The sequence below is a fragment of the Lissotriton helveticus genome, chromosome 3_1, assembly GCF_964261635.1.
Source record: "Lissotriton helveticus chromosome 3_1, aLisHel1.1, whole genome shotgun sequence".
Taxonomy (NCBI): Eukaryota; Metazoa; Chordata; class Amphibia; order Caudata; family Salamandridae; genus Lissotriton; species Lissotriton helveticus.
The window spans coordinates 333,642,712-333,665,190 of record NC_136061.1 but is presented as its reverse complement, the minus strand read 5'-3'; the positions used below and the strand labels follow the sequence as shown (position 1 = coordinate 333,665,190).

The window sequence follows — 22,479 nt, the reverse complement described above, 5'->3', positions numbered from 1 at the left end:
AACCTTAGCTGGCGCCAAACTCAGTGGGAAAGAAGATATATCCCCCCCAGAACTGGTTTGAAGTTTACACAGTGGTGGGGACTGCTCTTTTACCTGGCCACACCTCTTGTTGGACAGAAGAGCTCTGCACAAGGGAGAAAGGGTTTTCCCACCTTCGCTTTCAGGAGTGAAAGACACTGCAGGATTGTTTGCTATAGGACAAACAGGAAGTTCTAAAAACGTGTGTACCGTTTTCCCCCATTGGTTAGAGAATGTCCGGGACTCACCTCCACCCACTGACTAGTGCCAGACATAAATGTGACACCCCAAGGAACCCTCCTCAGAACACTTTCTGAACCAGCAGTAAAACAGAATAGGACTGGACCCTGTTTGCTGTGATGTGACAGGAGCAGTGAAGGGCTGGACCTGCTCCTTTTTGTACCCAGAACAAAGAACTGAACTCCAAATGTCAGTGGGATCCTGTGTGGCTACAGGGACACAACAAGCTGCAAGAAGTATTGGCCTCTGCTGAAAGGAGTCCAGGCCCCAAAGGGCTGCCCCTGTACCCAGCTTTCATAAAAGAATATGCATTGTCAATTATTATATGTAAGGTTCCTAATTGTTTACAGATAAATACAAACAGAAAAACAATGCGCCTGATTACGAGCTCGTGGTTCTCCTGGTGGACAGCCACTGCTGCACTCCCAGGAAGACCACCAAGCCCATGGTGTACCAGCCCAATGGATTCTGAGTTGAATCCAGGGGGGGCAGGTGGGGCTGGGGAGGTCTAATGGTGGCCACTGTGTTAGACTAATAGGAGAGCCTTAATAGCAGACCGCTGCAATGAGAGTGCCTGCACAGTGTGGCATGTACCATTTAGTGCCTGTCATGCTGTGCAGGAACGAGGGTATAATTTCAGTGCAAATTCGCCCAGGGGCTGCATGTCTGCCACCCTTTTTATGGCGGGGTCACTGCCATGAAATAAGCGGTAGAAATGCAACTCTGAATATTCTCAGCGGTGCCAGTATATTCCTGGATCCAGGCGCAGGTGGCTGTCCTGTGGTAGTCTGATCATCACTCTTGGAACACAGCGGGTGGACCCACATGGGTGGCATTGGTCGGACTTCCACCACAAGTACTGTGGTCCCAGGACCGCCGTACTCATAATTAGCCCCAATGTGTTTCCTATCTGTATTTATTTTTAAAAGTGGGAACACAGGGAAAATTGTGTAGCATGGGGGTGACTCTCCAGGCTATCTTCATTATTTCCAGCTGAGCAGATAGATGGCATGAGAAGTTAAATTGTGAGCCAGCATATTGTGAGCCCCTGACCACAGTGGCACCACTTGGGAACATGGGTTCCTGGTGGTTGCAGTTGTACAATGATGGCCTGACCGCCAAAGTTGTAATACAGAGGTCGGACCGCCAGTGTAGAGATGGCCGACCATCATCGCCATGCCACAGTGAGTTTGGCAGTTCATGGACCGCCAAACACATAGGGCTCCATTACAAAGGCGGGCAGACCGTAACGGAATGCGGGACCGTCAGCAAGGGGTGTGGCGGTCCTGCACCTGAAATTAGGATGCCACGGCCACTGTGGTGGGGCAACCCCTATTCCCAGCATTGTGGCGGGCAGTGCTCACAGCACCACCCGCCACAATGCTGGGAATGCACATTGTGCATTGGCATGCACAAGGTGACAGGCACTGCGTGGTGCCTGCCACTTTGTCCATGCCAATGCATGGGGGGTACCATAGGTACCCCCATGTGCACCCCCCAACTTCCTGGGGGCCCGCTAAAGGCCCCCAAAGGCAAAGACCACATGCCTTTCCATGGTGGCAACGCCGCCATGGAAAGGCTGATCTCCGCAGTAATCGTAATGTGGATGGTGGTGTCGACCGGCGGAAAAGCGGCGGATGGTTTTTCCATCCGCTGCGGACCCCCAGCCATCCTAATATGGCGGGGGGTCTTTGAAGTGTGGATGGCGGGCGGTTCGCCCCCGCCGTGCCAGTGGTGACTACCGCTGGCCCAGCGGGGGCGATTCGCCTGCCATCCTAATGGGCCCCTTAATTAGGGCCTATATGTTCTTCTGTGTGCTGTGATGAAGAAAACTTCTGCTAGGTTTATTGAATTTGCACAGGGCCTCATCATCCATGGTCGCAAGGTGTAACCAAGGTCAACTATGACAGGGGAATGAGTGCAGGTTACACATGTTGCTTTTCACCTTTCATCTCCGCAACTTTGCATGCATTATCAGGACATTTGCACTTTGCTATGTAGAACATTTTGGTGTTTGCAATTGTGTCAATTTTCAATGTAAAATCTATTTTGGCATTAGAAGGTGATTTCCACAAACATCTATGCATTAGAAAGTGTTGCTTGGCTTTGCAAGAGTACCCATGTAGTGCAACAGTACATTTGAGCCTCTGTTGCTTTTAATATGCATTTTTTGAACAAGGCATGGTCATTGTAGCAACCAAACAACCAGCTGAAGACTTGACATACCCTGTAAACATGACGTTCATGACAATAAGCAGCAATGAGCACCTTGAAACAAACGATCTACTGTGTGCAACAGAAACAATGTATATATATATCTATTATCTTCACAATGATGATACCTTGTACAAAAGGGCATTCTAAAAATATTGACTGGCTAGATGTAGATGATGGAAGTTGGGTAAAGAAGTACAAATAAATTGAGAGACAGGGTAAGGATTACAATATGATTGTTATAAGTAGTAGAATGGCATCATTCTCTGTATTTCTTGACCATGAATCTGTCTCGGAACTTTTGATAGTAGATAATTGTTATGTTGTGACTTGATTGAATTATCCTTTGTATTCATCACAGGTGGGAAATGCCTTCAACTCAATGAAAGCAATGGATGAGCTGCAGCTGATTGCATCAGACCCAGATGACAAGCATCTTTTCAGAGTCACTAACTACTCAGCTTTGGATGGGCTGCTGTCTGCTCTCGAACAGAAACTTGTGGGAATTGAGGGTAAGGACACATCCTTGCTTCCCATGATAGCAGTTGTCAGTAGACGAGGACAGGGGCTCTAAGGCCAGAGCCCATATAAACAGACAACCTAAATATGATGCACACGTTTTTCTTCACATAAAATTGATTCAGTCATTTCCTAAGAATTTAGGAACTGTATACATTTACAGTATATTTGGGCTTTCCTGTTTTCAATTTCTATTTTTGGTGCATACACATCTGAAAGGATGACGGGATGACTGAGGCTAAGCTGCAGGGCTGCTGTGGTTAATAGGTGCATACACCAGCGACGGTGCTAGTACTAACTTAAGCTCCAACATATTACGCCTCATTACAATGGTGGTTGGACGAACGTCCGGTGGCTCCACCTGCCATATTATGATGTGACCGCCGTGTAAGCAGGTGGAAACATTCCTTTTACTATTGCGGTTTGTGCTGCGGCCGGAAAAGGGCCACAGCTTCAGTAGTAAAAGGCATGTTTTTAAATATCCATGCATCGTACCTCATGGTGCCTAGTACACAGTGCGTGGATGTTTGGGGGGCACCACATGTACCCTGTAGCCACATAGCAGAGGCTCACAGGGACGTAGACACTCCTAGGGGCCCCCAAAGTCCCTTTCCGACAGCCTTTCCATGGCGGTGGGACCGCTATGGAAAGGCTGTGGGAAATGGGCTTCATAATCCCTATGGCAGTGCCTGTATAGTAGGGATTATTGTGCGACCTCCACCCGACGTGCTCCTTGAGCTTGTCAGAGGTACCAGTCTTTCTCCCTGCCTGCTTCACTCTGACCACCAGTATCTTAATCAGGAGGTTGGACAGTTTTTTAAGATGTTGGGTGGACCACCACCGATTACTTGTTGGTGGCGGTTCATCTGACATCCTAATGAGGCCCATAGTATTGGCAGCTGAGCTGAAGTGCAGCCTGGACTGAACAAGAAGCAACTTAACAGCAAGTGCTTGCAGGAAAGTCACATGAAAGCATGTAGAGACATCAAAACACAGACCATAAAGATATCTTATAAAAATGTATTTCTAAACAAATAGCGTCCTACATTTGATGTGACTACCAAGAACCTCACCAAAATATGGGAAGAATGGAGTTATATTAGTGAAATATTCCAATATGCGTTAAGTAGTTTTTGTTGGATAGAGGCATTAATTACAAGTCTTATGCTAGGAAGATATTGATGTAAGGTATGATGTCTATACTGAAGGCCCCTATTTTTTGCCATCACATGAGTTCTGGCAGACAAAAAAGCTGAAGCCAGCCAGACATAAGAATGTGGAACCAGAAAATTGGCTCGATTTTCCACGATAAACAGAGTGACTGACAAACATGTCTCCTAAGGGGAAAGAAACTGTATCATAAAGATGTACAAAGAGTTGCTGAGAGATGTGTGCAAGGGTACATAGGCTTGACACATCCAGCAGTTTGCTTTATAGACTAAAAATGTTGAATGTAAATATATAAAGTTAGTGCAATTTTTTTGTTCATTACTTTTGACATGAACAGTAGCACAGTGCTTGTAGATGTTTTTATTCGCATTGGCCTACACTAAATAAAACATAGGCGTGATCTTAATTTGAGGAGCTTGCACCCTAGAAAAGAAAATTCTCCCTGGATAGGTATAAATAGAGAAATGCTAATTCTATAATACAGTGCAGAGATGCTTCTGACGTTTAGACTCTAGAAAAAAGTTTTACGTTTTCTGTTCGTCTAAAATAGGGATTCGGAAATAAAGAGCCCCTCATACTGAAAACTGAAATTACAAAGCATGTGTGGGCTGTGGATTAAGCACTAGTCTGCAATGCCCAGCTCAAGAAGTCACTTGATAATCAGGTTTTTTTTGGGGGTGTTACACCCCCCTAATAAAGGAATTCTCGTGCAAATAGTTTGGTAAAGGTGCTTTCAGTTGAGTATGGTGAGTTGTGTGTCGGATTTCACAAGGGATTTGTAAATGCACACACAGACAAAAACATACACAGACTTTCTATCCTCTCTGTTTCAAAGTTCTTAAAATGTTGATCACTCTGCAGATCTTATTCCAACTAATGATAGGAGATCTGTCTGCTAGAATCACAGACAATATCAGAAAGAAACCCCGTTGCTAATGCATTAGTATTAAGATTCAACAACATTATCCTTGATGAATCTTTTGGGAGATGATGATGTAATCATTGGATCCTTCCAATCCAGACTGACAGAATTAAAAATGTTATGGTCACTTTCTGTTAAAACCTTTAAATCCAGCCAGGACACCCCCGGCAGCTCTAGCTGATTCGATAAGGAATGCCTAAATATGAAATAGAATGTTTCGAGTGTGTTAACCTTTTATTGGCAATGCTGGTAGCAGCAATAGAAAGGGCCTACTTGAAGTATTAAAAGGAACAAAGCACGGGAGTCTGATTTAGTACCTTGCTACTTATATAGGAGGACCCTAAGTGCTTGGAAACTGTGCCACTCAATTCATAAGCTGGGAGCAAACACAAAGAGATGATGGACGGTGTGCTGAAACTTTTCAGACACTCCCCCCAGTCACAGATCTGGGTTGAATCCATCATCGTTCTTTAGTTATCTCTGCCACCTTAGTTCAGACCCAGCTATATGCAAATCAGTCTTGACCCTGTGTCGCATGGGAACAGTCCAGCCCGAACTGCCAAGCCAGGTCTTCCCTGAACCGGAAACAAGCATCCGGGGACCGTTTTCGGAGTAACACTCCTCATCAGCCAGGCTAGCTTGACTCTAGGGGCAAAGTGAGCAAGGACCTACATCTGGGCATACCCTGCCAACTTAGTGCAAACAAAGCAAACACAAAGAGATGATGGATGGTGTGCTGAAACTTTTCAGACACTCACCCCCAGTCACAGATCTGGGTTGAATCCATCATTGTTCTTTAGCTCACTCTGCCACCTCAGTTCTCAGACCCAGGGATATGCAAATCAGTATTGACCCTGTGTCTCATGGGAACAGTCCAGCCCGAACTGCCAAGCCAGGTCTTCCCTGAACAAAAACAAGCATCCTGGGACCGGTTTCTTAGTAACACTCCTCGTCAGCCAGGCTAGCTTGACTCCATTGGCAAAGTGGAAAAAACAGCAATGGACCGCACACCGCTAGCCCCTACTCCGGGTCGCCCCTAAGCACTCTGGTATGTGCGGTGCCTGAAGTTCGAAGAATTACTGAAAGTTCGTAAGTGGTTCATCTATGTAGGTGCAAGTAGATACTTGTTGTTACCCCAATCTCTAGACCTGGGACATGGCCCGGGTTTCGGGATAGCTTCCCTCATCAGTAGAGAAAGTCAATAGGGGTGGAAAAGAAGGCCGCCAACCCGGGCCATGTCCCGGGTCTAGAGATCGGGGGAACAACAAGTATCTACTTGCACCCTCATAGGTGAACCACTTACGAACTTTCAGTAATTCTTCGAACTTCAGGCACTGCACATACCAGAGTGCTTAGGAGCGACCCGGAGGAGGGGCAGCGGTGTGCGGTCCATTGCTGTTTTTTCTACATAAGGGCTCCCTTGAGCCTCCCAAGCTGACGAGCTTCTGGACGACGCACCTGCGTGCTGGGCAACGAGGCCCGTGACGGTTACGAGGCGACCTTCTCTTCCACACCTATTGACTTTCTCTACTGATGAGGGAAGATATCCCGAAACCCGGGCCATGTCCCGGGTCTAGAGATCGGGGGAACAACAAGTATCTACTTGCACCTACATAGGTGAACCACTTACGAACTTTCAGTAATTCTTCGAACTTCAGGCACTGCACATACCAGAGTGCTTAGGGGCGACCCGGAGGAGGGGCTAGCGGTGTGCGGTCCATTGCTGTTTTTTCTACATAAGGGCTCCCTTGAGCCTCCCAAGCTGACGAGCTTCTGGACGACGCACCTGGGTGCTGGGCAACGAGGCCCGTGGCGGTTACGAGGCGGCCTTCTCTTCCACCCCGATTGACTTTCTCTACTGATGAGGGGTTAGCGGTGTGCGGTCCATTGCTGTTTTTTCTCCATTGGCAAAGTGAGCAAGGGACCATAATTATCTTCTGGGCACAATACCAAGGACGTATGTTAACAACATGACTAGAGTCTGATATGGACCTTAAGGCAAACGTAGTGACATCTTCTCGATTGGGAAAGTATTTGGGCAGGGATGTGTGCTAGCCAAAGGCCTTTTTAGGCTATTTTTAAATGATGTCCATGTAATCGCAGGAAAAAAGTCCTGATTCTCTTTTTTCCAGGTGATGCAATTTTGCTACGGTGAACTGAGAATGCTTTACATAAACTATTGGAATATTTCACAAACAACTGCACAAAAACATTTAGCTTTAAATACCAAGAAAATAAAAGCATGAAAGCATGTTAATAAAGCCAAATCAGCCCCTAAAAAGGAGGCCCTGGGTGCATGGCGAATTAATAGAATGTGTACCATACTACCATTGTTTGAATATACGCTTTGAGAAACAATTGAGATTGATAGCACATGGATAGGGCATATACCACATTATTATAAACATTAAGGTCTGTGTTCTGGTTCAAACAAATGGCATGTAGCCAATCAATAAGTCTATATCTGCAGATCAATAGACAGAACGCTGTATCTGCTGCATTGTATGGTGCAGAGTTTTTTAAACCAAAATAATTTGCAATCTATGGTGAATCATTTCTCGAGGCCCTTGTTGGCATTAGACCTTGGCACTCTGCTACTGTCCTCATGGTTGTATGGGATTTCATAGAAAAATTCTTTCATGGAATACCATTACTGAGAAACCATTTCATCTAAACTGTTTAATGGAAATTATCAGAATGAATGAGATTTCATGGAAACCAATTCATAGAAAGTCTTTTTGGTCCAAATGGCATTTGAATGCTTATGTATTATGTGTAAATGCAATGGTTGCAGGTCTTAATTTGAGAAATATTTTTGTTGGAGATATTTATTTCAGTGCTTTACTTCATGGGACATTATTTCATATTTTATTGTCTACATCGTCAGACAATTACTTCAGATGCTTTTAATCTCTGCCCTCTAAAACCCCTCAACACACCTAAACTACGCTCATTCTTGTAGCCTAAAAGCCTTTTCTATCCCACAAATGCACCATACCTGAACCACAAAATCATTAACTACCCCTAATCCCATCCTTCCTTCACCCTAAAACCCCTTTCTACGCCATTCCATACAGCTTAAAACACCTCAGCATGCCCAAACTCCACCCATCCCGAAACTCTAAAAAACCCTCACGGCCCTTAAACACCAGCCATCCATGGAGAACACCAACCATCCATAAGAACTCATCCCCCTGAACTACTCATCCCTGAGCCCTAAAAATCCCTTTCTACATCTAAACTCCACCCGTCCCTGAATGCTTAAAACCCCTCACCGCAGTAAAACCCCCCATCCTGAACTCTAAAAATTCTTTACCACCCCAGTTACTACGGAAACTTGAACATTCAAAACCATCAATAACCCTAAACTATGCCCATCCATGAACCCTAAAACCTCTTGACACCCATACGATCCACCTGTCCCTGAAAGCTAAAAACATCCCACACATATAAACACCATTCAGCAGTGAACCCTAAAAAGTTGTCACATTCCCCGCAGTAGTCCTAAACTCCATCCAAGTTTAATGTAATTTTCGATTTTCCTTAAAAGGATCTTTCCTTCAAAATGTTTCCTGTAATATTAGATTTTTTTGTATTTCCTTAAAATTGACTTTCAATGATTTGGTTTCCTTCAATGTTGTTTCTATTCCTTTCGTTTTTCCAAGAATTCACCTAGTACCTGTCCTCATATCTGGATTTAGGTATCTAGGTATCATATCATAGCTGCTTTGGTAGCCCTGAAACCTGTACTGTACTGGGTACCTTTACATAGGACATGGAGGAATTTATCTAGAAAGCGGTGAATTGGCAGGTAGTAGTAGAAGCAATTGGCTGGACAAGATAAAAAAACATTAAAAAACTTTGCAGTTAGAGCATATCTGGAAGGATCCCACACTGGTTGGTCCGAATTCAATAGAAATAGTTAAAAATTGGTATTGGTCTTGTAGACTTGAGGAAAGGATCCTTACCATATGAGAAGGTAGCCAATTGGCAGGCTACCTTACGTTAAGTGGGGATTAGGGGTTGAGAAGTATAAAGATTTAATTTACCCATAATTGTTCTTGGAGAGGGAAATATACTGTTAACCACGTTTTGCCATTTTGCACAAAATGTTTGATAAAGTCAGTCAACAATGCTTGCTCCCCTTATTTTCTGCATATGACGCTGGGTCAACAATAGAAGCTCAAACATTGTTTTAGGACTGATGATCAAAGGGGCAGCATTAATGGAAATTATGCTTCAAAGAAGGTGCTTGATCGAACAAGTTTAAATACCTTGCAACCATATATCAGCCTTTATATACACATATGGGAGGGTAGGTTTTGAAAAAGAAGTGAAACCTGTGATTGTATTTGCACTTTATAGCATGGCGTATTAAAGAGCAAAATAAGGTCCTGCTATTTTATACAAAATGTCCCTTGACCTGACAAATACATTACTCCTCTGGTGTGTAATAATAATATTGTGTGTTTGTGTTGTTTTGCACAAAAATGTACCTTCCTAAGTAGTGGTGGGGTCTCAATTGTCTCTTTATGAGTTATACTAGCAGCCCGTCCCGACGTTGTCCGGGGCAGTAGGGGGCGGGGGCAGCACCGCTGCAGGAGACGGCCAGCAGCGGGAGCAGCAGGAGCGTCGAGTCTGTGCCTGTTTCCTTAGGGAACCCTTTGCGTAGCGCCGTGAAGGCTGTGACGTATGTAATAGCAATAAGCAAGCCATGAATGTAGCGTTCCTACGTAACGCGTCTTGTTGATGGAAGCCGCGCCGTTGATGGAAGCTGCGCCCCTTATAAGGCGTAGTTACAGAACTGATGCGCCGAGTGTGTCTGCCTGAAGTGAATACACATCAACTTCTACATTCATGGCATATGTGAATAATTTTTCTGTTTACTTACACATGGCGACGTCTCTCAAACCCCCGCCCATGCTGTTTATGTCACCTCCCTCAGTAAGTTACACCCGCCCACGCCCACGCTCTTTATGTGCCCACCGTCACTATCGCTTACTTCTATAGATGCTTCAATGTTGCAACGAGTTTCTGTCTTCATGCAGTGAGTTTCTGTGTTACTGAACTCGCGGTGTTTTGTGTGTGCCTGCTGCGCTCTGTGTGCCTGAAGCTCGCATCCCCTGGAAGCGAGTGACATTGTATGGGCCATGCCCCTATGGCAATGTTTCCGCCCACAGGTTTAGTTTGACACGCCCATGCTACTCCCTAACAGCAGAAGAACGCTCAAAAGGAACTACTTTACCCCGAATATTGTTTTCACTTTGTAATGTATATGTTGCCCAAATGTATAGCCTATGTCCATCTCCTGGACCTCCCCTTTCCAACGCTGTATTGAGTGTTGTGATTGGTGGTGTACTTTTCGAGTTTACCTGGCTCAAAGGACACAGTTCTCTCTTTATAATAGTAGTATAGATAATGTCACCGACCTGAGCTCTAAGTTGTTTTATGTTGGGTAATGCAATTATTTAGAAGGTTTGGGTGCTGGGTAGAGCTACAATTGTATATGGATTTGTTTACAGGATTGCATTATAGCTATTTAATCTGTAATTTTGAATGTAAATTATATTTGAAATGATTAATTTACATTGCAAGGATATCTGCTGATGACAAAAATTGTATATGTATAGTGTGCCGGGGTTTTCTATTCCCACACGCTCTTTTTGTGTTATCCAATGTTCCACTATCCCCTCAAAGTTTATGATGTACTTTAAGCATTTGCCTCTTTTTGCTTATCCTAGATATGTATCTGATTCACAACATTTGAGGATAATAGAGTGATAATTTGATAAGTGTCGTGCTAAATGTACATTTGTGACAGAATTACCAAATGTATTAAACCAGGCTAGTGCCACTGGGCGTAGGACTACAGTCTGGGAGCTCAGGCTGTACAGTGGAGGTGGAAACAATGTTCTGTTGTCTGTAGACATCATGAAATAACAGAACCACAAAGCAAGGATGCAGAGAATACGGAGGATGAAGACTCCAAAGTGGATGAACATTTTATAACAGAATGCCTAGAGGTTTCTGAAAATGGGTGTCCTGCGGATTCTACAAGGTTGTTTCAAGGTGAATTAGAACAGAGTGTCATGTAAGTGGGCCACCACTGGCCTTGGAGGGGTTGGGGTGGCTCAAGGGCGCAGTCTGTTGAGGACACTATTTGCACATGCCAATGAGAAAATATTTGAATGATTACACCCTAATACATTGGCCACTGGCCAGTTCTCCAATAGAAGCTCCATACTTGAACGCTCTGTGCGCTCTCATAGCTTACCTATCCTGATGGTGTTACGATGTGACTGCCCTTCAGCTTCAGCCACTCTAATTTTTATGAAGCACATCTTTTCACACTGCGAGGGATCATCCACGAGTGAAGGTCATACTCCCACCAACAAGGATTTGCTGTTCCCATCCTGTCTATCAATTTCCCATGGTCTGCTCTCAGAAGCCCCATGTCCAACGTTAAATAGTAGATTTTTGGTTCCACAGCAGATTTAATTTCAATCATGGCCTTGAAACTCTCATCACATTTTCCTGGGTGTTCCTGCAAAGTTTCTCCATGGAGCTAGTGGAGTTCTGCATATTTTTCTCCTCCATGAGAGAGGAAAGTGTAGTATACTGGTTACCGGGATTTTGTTATGGCACACTCTGTTGATTCCTAAGGGCTGGGCTCAAACATTTCATTCCGTAGAGCAGGCCTGTGACTTCTTGCAGGTAATTCACCGATCAGGGCAGAAAGGGGGGGAGGGGCAGTAAATTGAGCTCTTGAGCCAATTAGTGACTAAAACGTATTGTAAGAAAAGATTGCAGAAGTAAGGATGTTTTAATGTAGCTGCACCTATGAATTTTTGGACTTTTTGATAAAAGTATGGGTCCGATTCATCTTGGGGGTCCCATTTTTTTCTCTTCTTTTATGGGATGCCTTGAGTAGCCTCAGTCAATTTCCTGGTGCCATGCCAAGGCACCACTTTAAGTATAAGGGTCAAAGGGAGGTAGGGGTATAGTGGGGTTTGGGTGGTGAGTTAGGGGGATGCTTGTGGCACGTCAGACTTAGGGAGGGATTGGGTGAGGGTATTTAGGGGCTGAGGGGGATGGGAGGGTTCACGGGTGAGGGGTAGGCAGGAGGGTAAAAATAGAAAAAAGCAGCAGTTAAGCTGAAACTGAAGCAGACTGCCCAATGTCACATAATAGTTTGAAAATTATATCATGCAACGCTAACGGGATACACAATAGACCTAAAATGCAGGAAATGCTAGCCTGATTTAGATCTTTAAAGCCAGATATAATAATGCTGCAGGAAACGCATTTAGAAAATGATGGTTTGCAACCCTGTATTTCCCTGCAGATTCGACATGCATTTTTTGCTTTAGCTCAAGCCTCAATCAGAGGAGTGATAGTATTGATAATGAGTACAGTTCAATCAGAAGTTCTTAAAGTAGTACGGAATCCAGTGGCCAGGCAGATTTTAGTTAAAGTATAAACTATTAGGGAAATATATAATTTGATAAGTTATTACCGTGTTATTGAAGTCTTACCCAAGGCTCTACAAGAACTGCACTCTCTTCTGCAAGGTGAAACGGGCTATATTATAATAGGTGGGGATTGTAATTCAATTCAGAATTTAGCAATAGACACATCATGGTCTATCAGGTGATCCAGCATGGCACTCCAACAACCCTCAATACTCATTTCACTTAACTCAGGAGCAATTATTTCTTACTCATCGGTGGGGCCCATAACACAGCAAGACACACACATACCTTTACTCCTGAATCAGTGACAAAGAAGGTGAGCTGCTGGTTAGCCGGGTACCTATGATTTATGCTTTATACATTTATATACATTTTTTTATAGTACTCAACCTATGCTAACATATTACCTGGAAAACTTAACATCAAGGTACTCCACTATTTGGTCAATGGATCATCTAGGAGAAGTTAGTTAATGGAGACTAAGACCAGCTTAATCATAGTAATCCTATAACTTTAGCAATTATATTCTGTCATGAATTTCTTGAAATTAAAAAACAGACTCTACTTAATTTAAGAAAAAGACTTTTAAAGATTTATTTAGACAAACAAAATTAAAGCAATTTATTTAATGCATGTTAAAGAAAATGAAAGTTTAGGAAATACATTGCCAATCTGAGCTAAGAAAAATAACACACAGATCCAAATCTGTCTCTCTATTTCTCCTCAATGCCTCCCTTCTAAAATAAGAATGCTGAATTCAATCATTCTTCTTTGCTCCATCAAAGTTAAAGTCCCAAAATTTTCAAAGTCTCTAGCACCATAAAATAGTTCAAACTGACAGCATGACGTGGTGCAAAACAAAATTCGTGGCGCAAGTTTTTTTCTCCCTATCGAACAAGCTCTTTTATAACCTTTTTCTCCAACTATCTAACTTAAAATTGAAACTTTTAGGGTCCACAGTTCACTTTGATTTGTTCATTAGAGGGGTTGTGATGATCACCTCATTCATTCCGTGTCCATACAAGTTTGTATTTGTGCGAAGTCATCAACAAAATGTTCCCATAGCATTCATCTCTGATTTATGCTTGTCATTCTCCTTTTGTTACAGAATTTGTTATTGTTCATCTTCACTGTTCCTTTCACATGGTTTTAGATGCAGGCATCTTTTGGCATACTTCCGTGCCCTAGGCCAAGCTGACCTGGAAATCATTCACTTCGCGTACACGCCATTCCATTTACTCCGCATTCGTGAGCACGCATGTGTGGAGGCCTTTTCTTTCAAACTGATGTCAAAACTTCAGTCACCAACCATTTTTCACCCGTTAGGCCACATAGGCCTCAATGAGAATTAATGCAAAAACAAACAGAAAACTAGATTTTGAATTATAGCCCTTCTGTATACCTCCTATCCCTCTAATATTCCCAGTTAGTTGTTACCTAGCATCAAGCAACGAAAATAGCATTCATTCTTTTACTTACCAAGTGCATTTCGATTCTTTTGCCACAACATATAAATTCTCTATAAGAAGCTTAAACTAGGGGTGGGCATAGTTCACGAAGTAGCGATATGCGTAGTTACGCAAAGTGCACTTCGCACTACGCGAGCTACGCGTAACACTACACGAACTGCGTAGTAGCATGTTCGCACTGTGCAAGATGTCGATTTCAATGATTGCACAGTGCGGACAAGCATCCGGCACTGTGCAATCATTGAAAACAGCATCTTGCACAGTGCGAGCTGTACTTTTCTGCCGCTCGAGTAGATTTTTACTCGAGCTGCAGCTTTCTCAACACGGACTGGTAGTTTCTCATCGCGAGCGGTCGCGAACATGCGCGACCACTCACAATGAGAAACCTAACCTCCCAGCGTTGAGAATCTCACCGGGAGGTTTATTTTCCATGCTCGCGATCGGCAAGGAAAAAGTCTTGCAAGGATGTAATTTGCTTGCTCGCGGTCGCCACCTTAACGTTGAGGACCGTGAGCAAGCAAAAAATGACCACTGCACTACGCTATGCTATGCATGTTTGCACTGTGCTACGTGCAGTTTGCGTAGTGTGAAGTTGCGCAAACTTTTGCAAACTACGTGAGCGTAGCGTAGTGCTTTGCCCAGGGTTAGCTTAAACAAATATACTTGTTTGCGTATAAGTGTATTATTATACCACTATATTAATATGACTCGTTCACAATTATTAGTATGTTATCTGCATGGAAGTGCACTACATGCCTTCCTGGCATTGTGCATTGTGGCGGGCGGTGCTGAGTGCACCGACCGCCACAATGTCAGGTGCATCCTTATGGCCCCCACGGGACCTCCGCCCTTATGGCGGGCGGTCCCATTTCGCGATATGATGGTGGGCGGACGAAGCCCGCCCACTATCCTAATGTGCCCCTAAGTGTCCTTCCTAAATTTGTTATTTCAACTTTTTCAGTTTGACTCTTCTTTTGGTTTGCCACTTTCACTTTTTCATTTTTCAAAACATAATATCTTTTTGTCTATTTCACTCACCAGAGTCACTTTGATTTTCTTGGTTACTTTCAACTTCCGGTATGTCAGGTGAAGAGATATACACCCACTCAGGTGATTTATACTTTTGATTAAGTCCCCTTACTCTTTTGGGTCTTTGTAAAATGTCTTTATTTTTTTCCTTTTGACCTTCTTGGCTAGATATTTCGTTTACTTGTTCTTGTGGTGTTCCATATACATTTATCAGTTAGAATTATTAGTCCTTTAATCTCTGCAGGCCAATTGTAACCCTTTGTGGACTTTTTAATCACTGGTTTAATTGTTTCATGTCCAACTTTCCAAGCCCTTTTTCTGGAACTCTTTCTTAGAGTAGTCTCTTCATCACTTTCATCAGACTCAGTTTCAGATTTATCTTTATTTCCTCGTATTTAGAATTTTATTATTTCTGGTTCAGCTTCTGAGTCTTGTTTTTCTTCAGTCAATTCAGTTCTTTTGCAAGGAATCTCTTTATAACTGGTACTTGGAATCTCATCCTCATCGTGAGTTACTTCCTTTTCTCCAGTTTCAAGATCAATATTTCTTCTTTCCGAACCTTTTTTTTGACTTTCAGATTTTCCACCTTTACCAGTTTTATTCTGTTCTTTTTCAGTATCCAAACTGGTTTTCTCTTTTTCCAGATGTCGACTTACAGGTCGATCTTCAAGATCCAGAATTTCAATTATTTCAGTCTCTGTTTCTGATGCCGAACTTGAATCTGATATTTCCAGATGTCGCTTCACAGGTCGATCTTTCATATCTGGAACTTTGTCAGCTGTCCCTTCTGCATCAGAATCTGAACTAGTATCTTCTTCTTCCCATTGCTGATTCTCAGGTTCTGGTACTCGGATGGTGTGGCTTGCATGCACTCACCTTTTAGCTCCTGCACATTTCTGGTGCCCACCAGAATCACTTGCCTTGGTCTATCCCACCTCGGTACTAGGCAATTTCTCCTTCTATATACTTTTATTTGGACCCGGTCTCCAGGTCTTAAATCATAGGTTGATGCTTTTCTTTAGTACATGTATCAGTTCCAACCTGGTGAAACACAGACTTTATTGTATCAGATAAGCCCTTGCAGTAATCCAATATGATATCATCATTTATGGCTAGCAGTTTGTTGACAGGTACAAATCCTTTTCTCATTACTCGTCCCATCAGTATCTCATGTGGACTTAAACCAGTCTTTGCTGTCTGGAATGGTTCTTAAGATCATTAAAACAAGTTGTAAAGCATTGGGCCATTTTAGTCCAGTGGCCAAACACATTTTTCCAAGTCTGTTCTTAATTGTCTTATTAACCTGCTCAACTACCCCAGAAGCCTCTGGTCGGTAAGCGCAATCTAATTTCTGTTGAATATCCAGTGCCTCATAAATCAATTGTATGAACTCATTTTGAAATTGGCTGCCTCTGTCTGTTTCAATAGTTACTGGATATCCGTATCTCGGTATCACTTCCCTTAACAAGAGTTTTGCTACAGTCACTCCATCATTCCTCCTGGTAGGGAAAGCATCTATTCATCTTGAAAATAGACAGATGATCACCAATACATAACGTAGTCTGTTGCATGGTGGCATTTTGATAAAATCCAATTGTATTTGTGTGAAAGGACCACCCTCCCGTCCAATGGTTCCCAAACTCACAACAGTTTTTATTCCTGGATTCAATTGCTGGCACGTCAAACAACATTGACACAAACTCTCGACAATAACACAGAGCTTGGGATTGTACCAAGTTTGCTTGAACATTCTGATCATAGAGTCCCTGTCTATGTGTACATGGTACATTCAGGCCATATTTGAGATCATGCTATCAGGAATTACTGGTCTTTCATCTTTGAACACCCCCATTTCATCTTCTTCTCTTTGTCTACAACCTAATGTTTTCCACCTATCTTTTTCTTCATCATTTGCCTCATCCTGCAATTGTTTTACTTCCTGACAAGTCTCAACAACGTTAGTAAGCATTAAAGGACTTGACACATGTTCTTTTTCTCTGTCCCGATTGATTAAAGCCGAATTTCTGGCACCATATTGAGTCATCACATCTGCGAATCTATTGCCTTCAGTAATGTAATCATCTCCATTCTTATGTGCAGCACACTTTACTACTGCAATGGTTTTAGGCAGCTGTATTGCCTCAAGCAACATCTTCACAAATTCACCATTCCGGATAGGTGATCCAGCAGAGGTCATATAACCTCTCTGAGACCACAGTTGCCCATAATCATGGACCACTGAGAATCCATACTATCAGTCACTATGGTAATTCGGACATGCTTTCCCAACTTGCATGCTCGAATCAATTCAGACAGGATGCTTCCATTTTTTTTTTTTGGTCCTCATCTCACCTTTCAAGCCTCTGCGGGTCTTATGAAGCCGCGTTCATGATCTGTGGGCCCCACGGCTTACCGCACTCACTTGGGTCGTCCGACCGATCCCCATCTTTGTAAGGGACCCTGGTGTAATCATTAGACCATTTATATTAAATTAGTCTTAGATTCTTGCCCCAGTTCACAAAGGGGTGCCAGATGTTCATTGTCTTGTCTTCCACACCATCATAGTCTAAGCGGGCCATAGAGAATGCGGCTTTAAGCCAATCCTCTCTTTGCGGCGGTAGGGGATCCTTCCACTTCCTGCACACCTCCCTTCTGGCCAGCAGAATCAGATAAATTAATAGCCCTCTGGCCTTCTGAGGGAGGGTTTGACTGAGACCGCCATCGTCTCCAAAAAACACCAATGACATATTGATCACTATGTTGGTATTCAAAATGTCTCGAATGTTGTCCCCCACCTCAGTCCAAATTTTTTCAAGAGCTGGACACTCAAAGAAGATGTGTAGGTCGCTTGGGAGAGGTGTCCCACATCTAGGGCATTTGGGAGCTGGATCTGGGGCGAACTTTGCGATTTTCGCGGGGGTGTAATAAAGTCTATTTATCACAAAAAAATGATTTTTCTTTAAACAAGCAGGCTTAACATATTTGTACAAGATCGATAGGGATGGCTCGTACAATGACTCTATTGACTGCCCGAGAGGGGTTCCCACCCATACTGATGCTAAGGGGGGTATCTCGTGATCCTCCATCTCCAACAGACTATTTTACCAAACAGAGATTTCTTTATTCATTGGGAGGATGGATGCCACAAAGCTTTGATCTCTCTATTCCCTCTGATCTCCCCCTTTGCTGCCTCATACCATGATGTTAACTGTATATATTTGAATCTTGAGAGCCCTGGCCCGATCTTTGCCCTCAGGTACTCCCATGGATGTATCCCCCCGGAGTCTAACAGTTCAAACCAGACTGTGATGCCTGCCCTCCTTATCGGCAATGCCAAACTGTCCTGTAGGCAGTCCGGCAATCCCGGCGCATCCCAGACAGGGGCATTGTCAGAATGGTATCCAATGCCCCAGCACCTTCTAAGCCTATACCATAACTCCAAGGCTGCCCTCAGTACCTTCAGGCGCACCCGCTTGAAAAACCTAGGCGAACCAAACTTGTACAGAAAAGCCTCGCCATCTCCACCCCCTTCTACTCGCACCATTTCACCCAACAATCTACCCCAGGCAGAATCACCCGGTTTGACCAGAAGCATCCATATGCTTTTAAACTGAAAAGCTGCTTCCATGACATCTGCCACTGTACATACATCATATGCAGCACTCAAAGTTCCTTAATCTGTCCTTAAGCAGGAACCATCCACAAACAGCACATAATCTGACTCTTCTAAAGGTTCATCTTTAATGTCAGGTCTTGGTTTAGTACAATACTCGAGCACATCCAAACATTTGTGATTAATATCATCTTTTACTTCCACATCCAAAGAATAAGGTAACACGGTGGAAGGATTCACATTGACACATCTTGCAACTGTCACATTGTCTGCTCCCAAAATCACCTTTTCATACCTGGTCAGGCGACTTTTATTCATATACTGTGTTTTTGTCCGAGTTAAGAGTATTTCCACTGAATGTGGCACATGCACCTTAAACGGATATCCCATCACAATGCCTTCACCTTGTTTAAGACTCAAACTTGTGGCTGCAACAGCTTTCAGACACCCAGGCAATGCTCTTGCTACTGGATCTAATACTGCTGAAAATATGCAATGGGTCTTCTCATTCTTCCATGTCTTTGAATCAAAACTGATAATGCGCATCCCTCTCTCTCACTGCAATACAATTCAATTCATAGTCTGGCATGCCTAGCGCTGGTGCTTCACATAGATTGTTTTTCAATTGTTCAAATGCTTCCATTTCTTGTTCAATCAGCACTATAGGGTCTTTTACATCACCTCTTGTCAATCTCTGTAACGGTTTTGCAATTAGTAAAATCTACTTATCCACTGAGGACAGTAACCAACCATACCCCAAAACATTCTTACTTGTTTCTGTGTCTTTGGTGGACTCATCCCTCTGATAATTTTGATCCTTTCTGAGGTCACTTTCCTCACTCCCTTTCCAATCTTATGACCTAGGTATTGTACTTCTTGTTGCCTGAACTGTAATTTTGAAGGGGACACCTTATGTCCTCCTTCTGCTAAATGGTTCAACAGCTCAATAGTATCTGAAATGCAACTTTCTTTTGTCTTTGATGCCACTAATAGGTCATCAATATATTGCACCAATACTGATTTTCCTGGCATGTTTAAACTTTCTAATGATTTTTTTAGCATCTGATTAAAAATTGAAGGACTTTCAGTATAACGATAAACTACGTTGGGGGTGCACAGCTCACAAAGTCCAGGTAGCCAAAGTTATGTGGAAAAATCACTTCTTTATTGGAACGCTTGTTTTGCTTTTAAAATCAATCAGATCACAATATCAGCCAACGCGTTTCGCTCCCACACTGAGAGCTTCCTCAGGGCTAAAACCAGAAATGAGACATAGAAATATATAAATAACATATATAGCAACAAAACAAATGCATATAGACAAAAACATGGCACAAGAAAATAGGAAACAACAAAAAAATAGAGAAGAGAAAATTCATCACAATGTACTGAAAACAGAAGCAGAAAATATATTAAATATTATTAAAAAAATAAAACAAAAACACATACATCTTATGACCTCAGTCTCAACGTCAAAACTGCATGAAGCCCATTGGGCGGCAGTTTGGTTCCCAATGGGGCACTTGTGACCCATTTTGTCACCTGACCCATTGGAGAATATAGACATCGTTCAAGGCTCGAAATCCCTGCCAGGACTTAAAAAAAAGGGGGGGAGACACTTACAGGGGGAAAAGGTCTTAAGAGATGTAAACACAGATGAGAAAGAGAGAGTTCAAAGCTGGGTCAAAGGAGGAAAGAACCATGAAAAGAAAAATGGAATACTAGAGAGAAAAGTGCTAGAGTGTGGTTCTTCTTATTCCATGCGTGGGCCGGACCAAATGCGGGAAGCTCAGGAGACCCCAAATCTTGACTGTAATGTCATGGCTGCTTACCGAAAAAAATAGATAGTAATCAGTCCGATCGCAGTTCCCAAAACAGTAAGCATGTGCGATGATGTCGCTTTTTCAATTGTAGACGGAACATTGTATAGTAATGAAGCCTGCCGTCATCCTAGTAGTCCTAAAAGTATACCATAACAGCAGAAGAGAAAAATTGAAGAGGGGATGAGCAACAGTCAGAATGAATATAGAAATGGATGACATGTCCATGTATGGACAACATAAGCTGGAAATTTACAGTATCAAGTTTTGTTCCAGAGGCTGATGACGCCTGTAGTTGGGTTGAAAAATGGTGTCTCACTGATCCACGTTCTAAGGATGGTAAAAAAAGCAGACAGAAAAAGCATTGTCCGGATGTCTATTAAACACAGGGGGGAAGAAGAACAACCAATAAGGCATAAAAGCTTGTGTTTGGAATAGAAAAGCGAGAGATGGTATGGTCATTGCAGCATACAAGTCACGGCTCCTAAGCAACCCACCTGTGGTTCCAACTAAAAACGTCCACAGGCGAAAAACGGTGCCACAGTGACAACAGAAGGGGGTCTTTTCTTCAAAACAGAAGACGAAAGCACCTATTAATGTGTACACGAGAGAGAAAGAAAAAATAATTTAGGGAAGAGAAAAGGAAAAAGGAAAGTGAAAACACAAAAAGTGTTGTCACCAGGATTGAGGCCAGCGGAAATGGACGGGGGAGTGGGTTATAGCGGTATGCGCCAAGCAGATCAACTATGCTGAACAATCTAGTGTGTGGGATAGTTCTCCCTGACTTGAGAGTTGTAAATCTGCACACTATAATCAGGTTAGCTGTTTTATAGCAGTAACACATTCCCTCCACACAAACCGACCCCTTAGATGATGTAATTCAACCAGAAATGTATTCCATACCGTTATCAGGTAAATCCGGTGCAAGTCAAGGAGATAACTTGCAGTTACAAGCAACGTTTGCGTCACCTTTTGGATGCTCGTGTACTGGTAACTAAAGGAGAAAAAAGAGCAGTCCTAATCACACATTTAAAACCACTCCAACTGGCCTCGTTTATATCCCAAAAAGAGCCCCTTGATGTAAACAAGCAAAAAAGTGGGGAAAGAAAATCTGGGTCGTGAGGTGCAATGAGTCGCTACAGAGGTTGAAATTTACCTTTAAAAAGTGAGTTTGGATGATATCATTATCGAATACGAGTCTTGACCACCGCATGCATTACATCGCGTAGTCCATCGTCCCGGGCCTGTTGGAACTGAATAACATCCATAAAGTATCTCAGTCATAGGCTGGTCAAAGGGTATATCAAAGCCGCACAAACAGCAGTATGTGCACATAACAAACTACTCTATTAGGTCATTGAAAATGCAATACCAGGTACCCCTTCAGACTACAAGTCCCAGCATTCCCCAGTGAGATCACTCACTGTGAGTTTAATAAAAAAAATGCACCAAAAACAGCCGCGCGCACACGTAACAACCCTTATCAGTTAAAACGCAATACATGTGAAACCAGTTAGCCCTCCTAACCGCATACCCCAGTACTCCCCTTCAGAGTCACTCACTATAAACCTGATGTGCTGAAAACGGATAAAAGTGCTGTTTGCTGTTTCGGTTGTTCACCAGAGCTCAATTCCTGGTTTGCGGGTTGCATGAATACGAGTGAAAAGGCCGAATGAAGACTTGCAATTAACCATAAAAAGAAGTTAGCTAAAGAGAAACAGCATCAAATTCTGCAGCTCTAGAGGCAGAGGCAGAGTCAGTATAATAGACGACCCCAAACATCGAGTAGCGATGGACTGTCTACACCAAACTAATCATTCCCTTCCATGTTACCTGGAGTTCCAGTCTTCCATGTTACCTGAAGTTCCAGTATGTCGTCGCGTGTCGTTCCCTTGCAAGTAACCAGCCCCTAGGCCCAACCCGATTTAAACGCCAAGACCCTCACTTTCAGGATAACCTTGAGGAATTCAGCACCATGCCAACATGCGCTCTC

General features: G+C 43.1%; 1 protein-coding gene across 2 annotated transcripts in view; it reads left to right on the top strand.

Moving 5' to 3' along the window:
- Positions 1–22,479, top strand: part of ITGAE (integrin subunit alpha E) — an 844,898-nt gene that overhangs the window by 270,166 nt on the left and 552,253 nt on the right. For both annotated transcript variants that reach the window (XM_078679953.1, XM_078679952.1), the window contains exon 11: positions 2,834–2,984. In XM_078679953.1, coding sequence (XP_078536079.1) covers positions 2,834–2,984 — 151 coding nt within the window. The remainder of the gene's footprint in view (positions 1–2,833; positions 2,985–22,479) is intronic.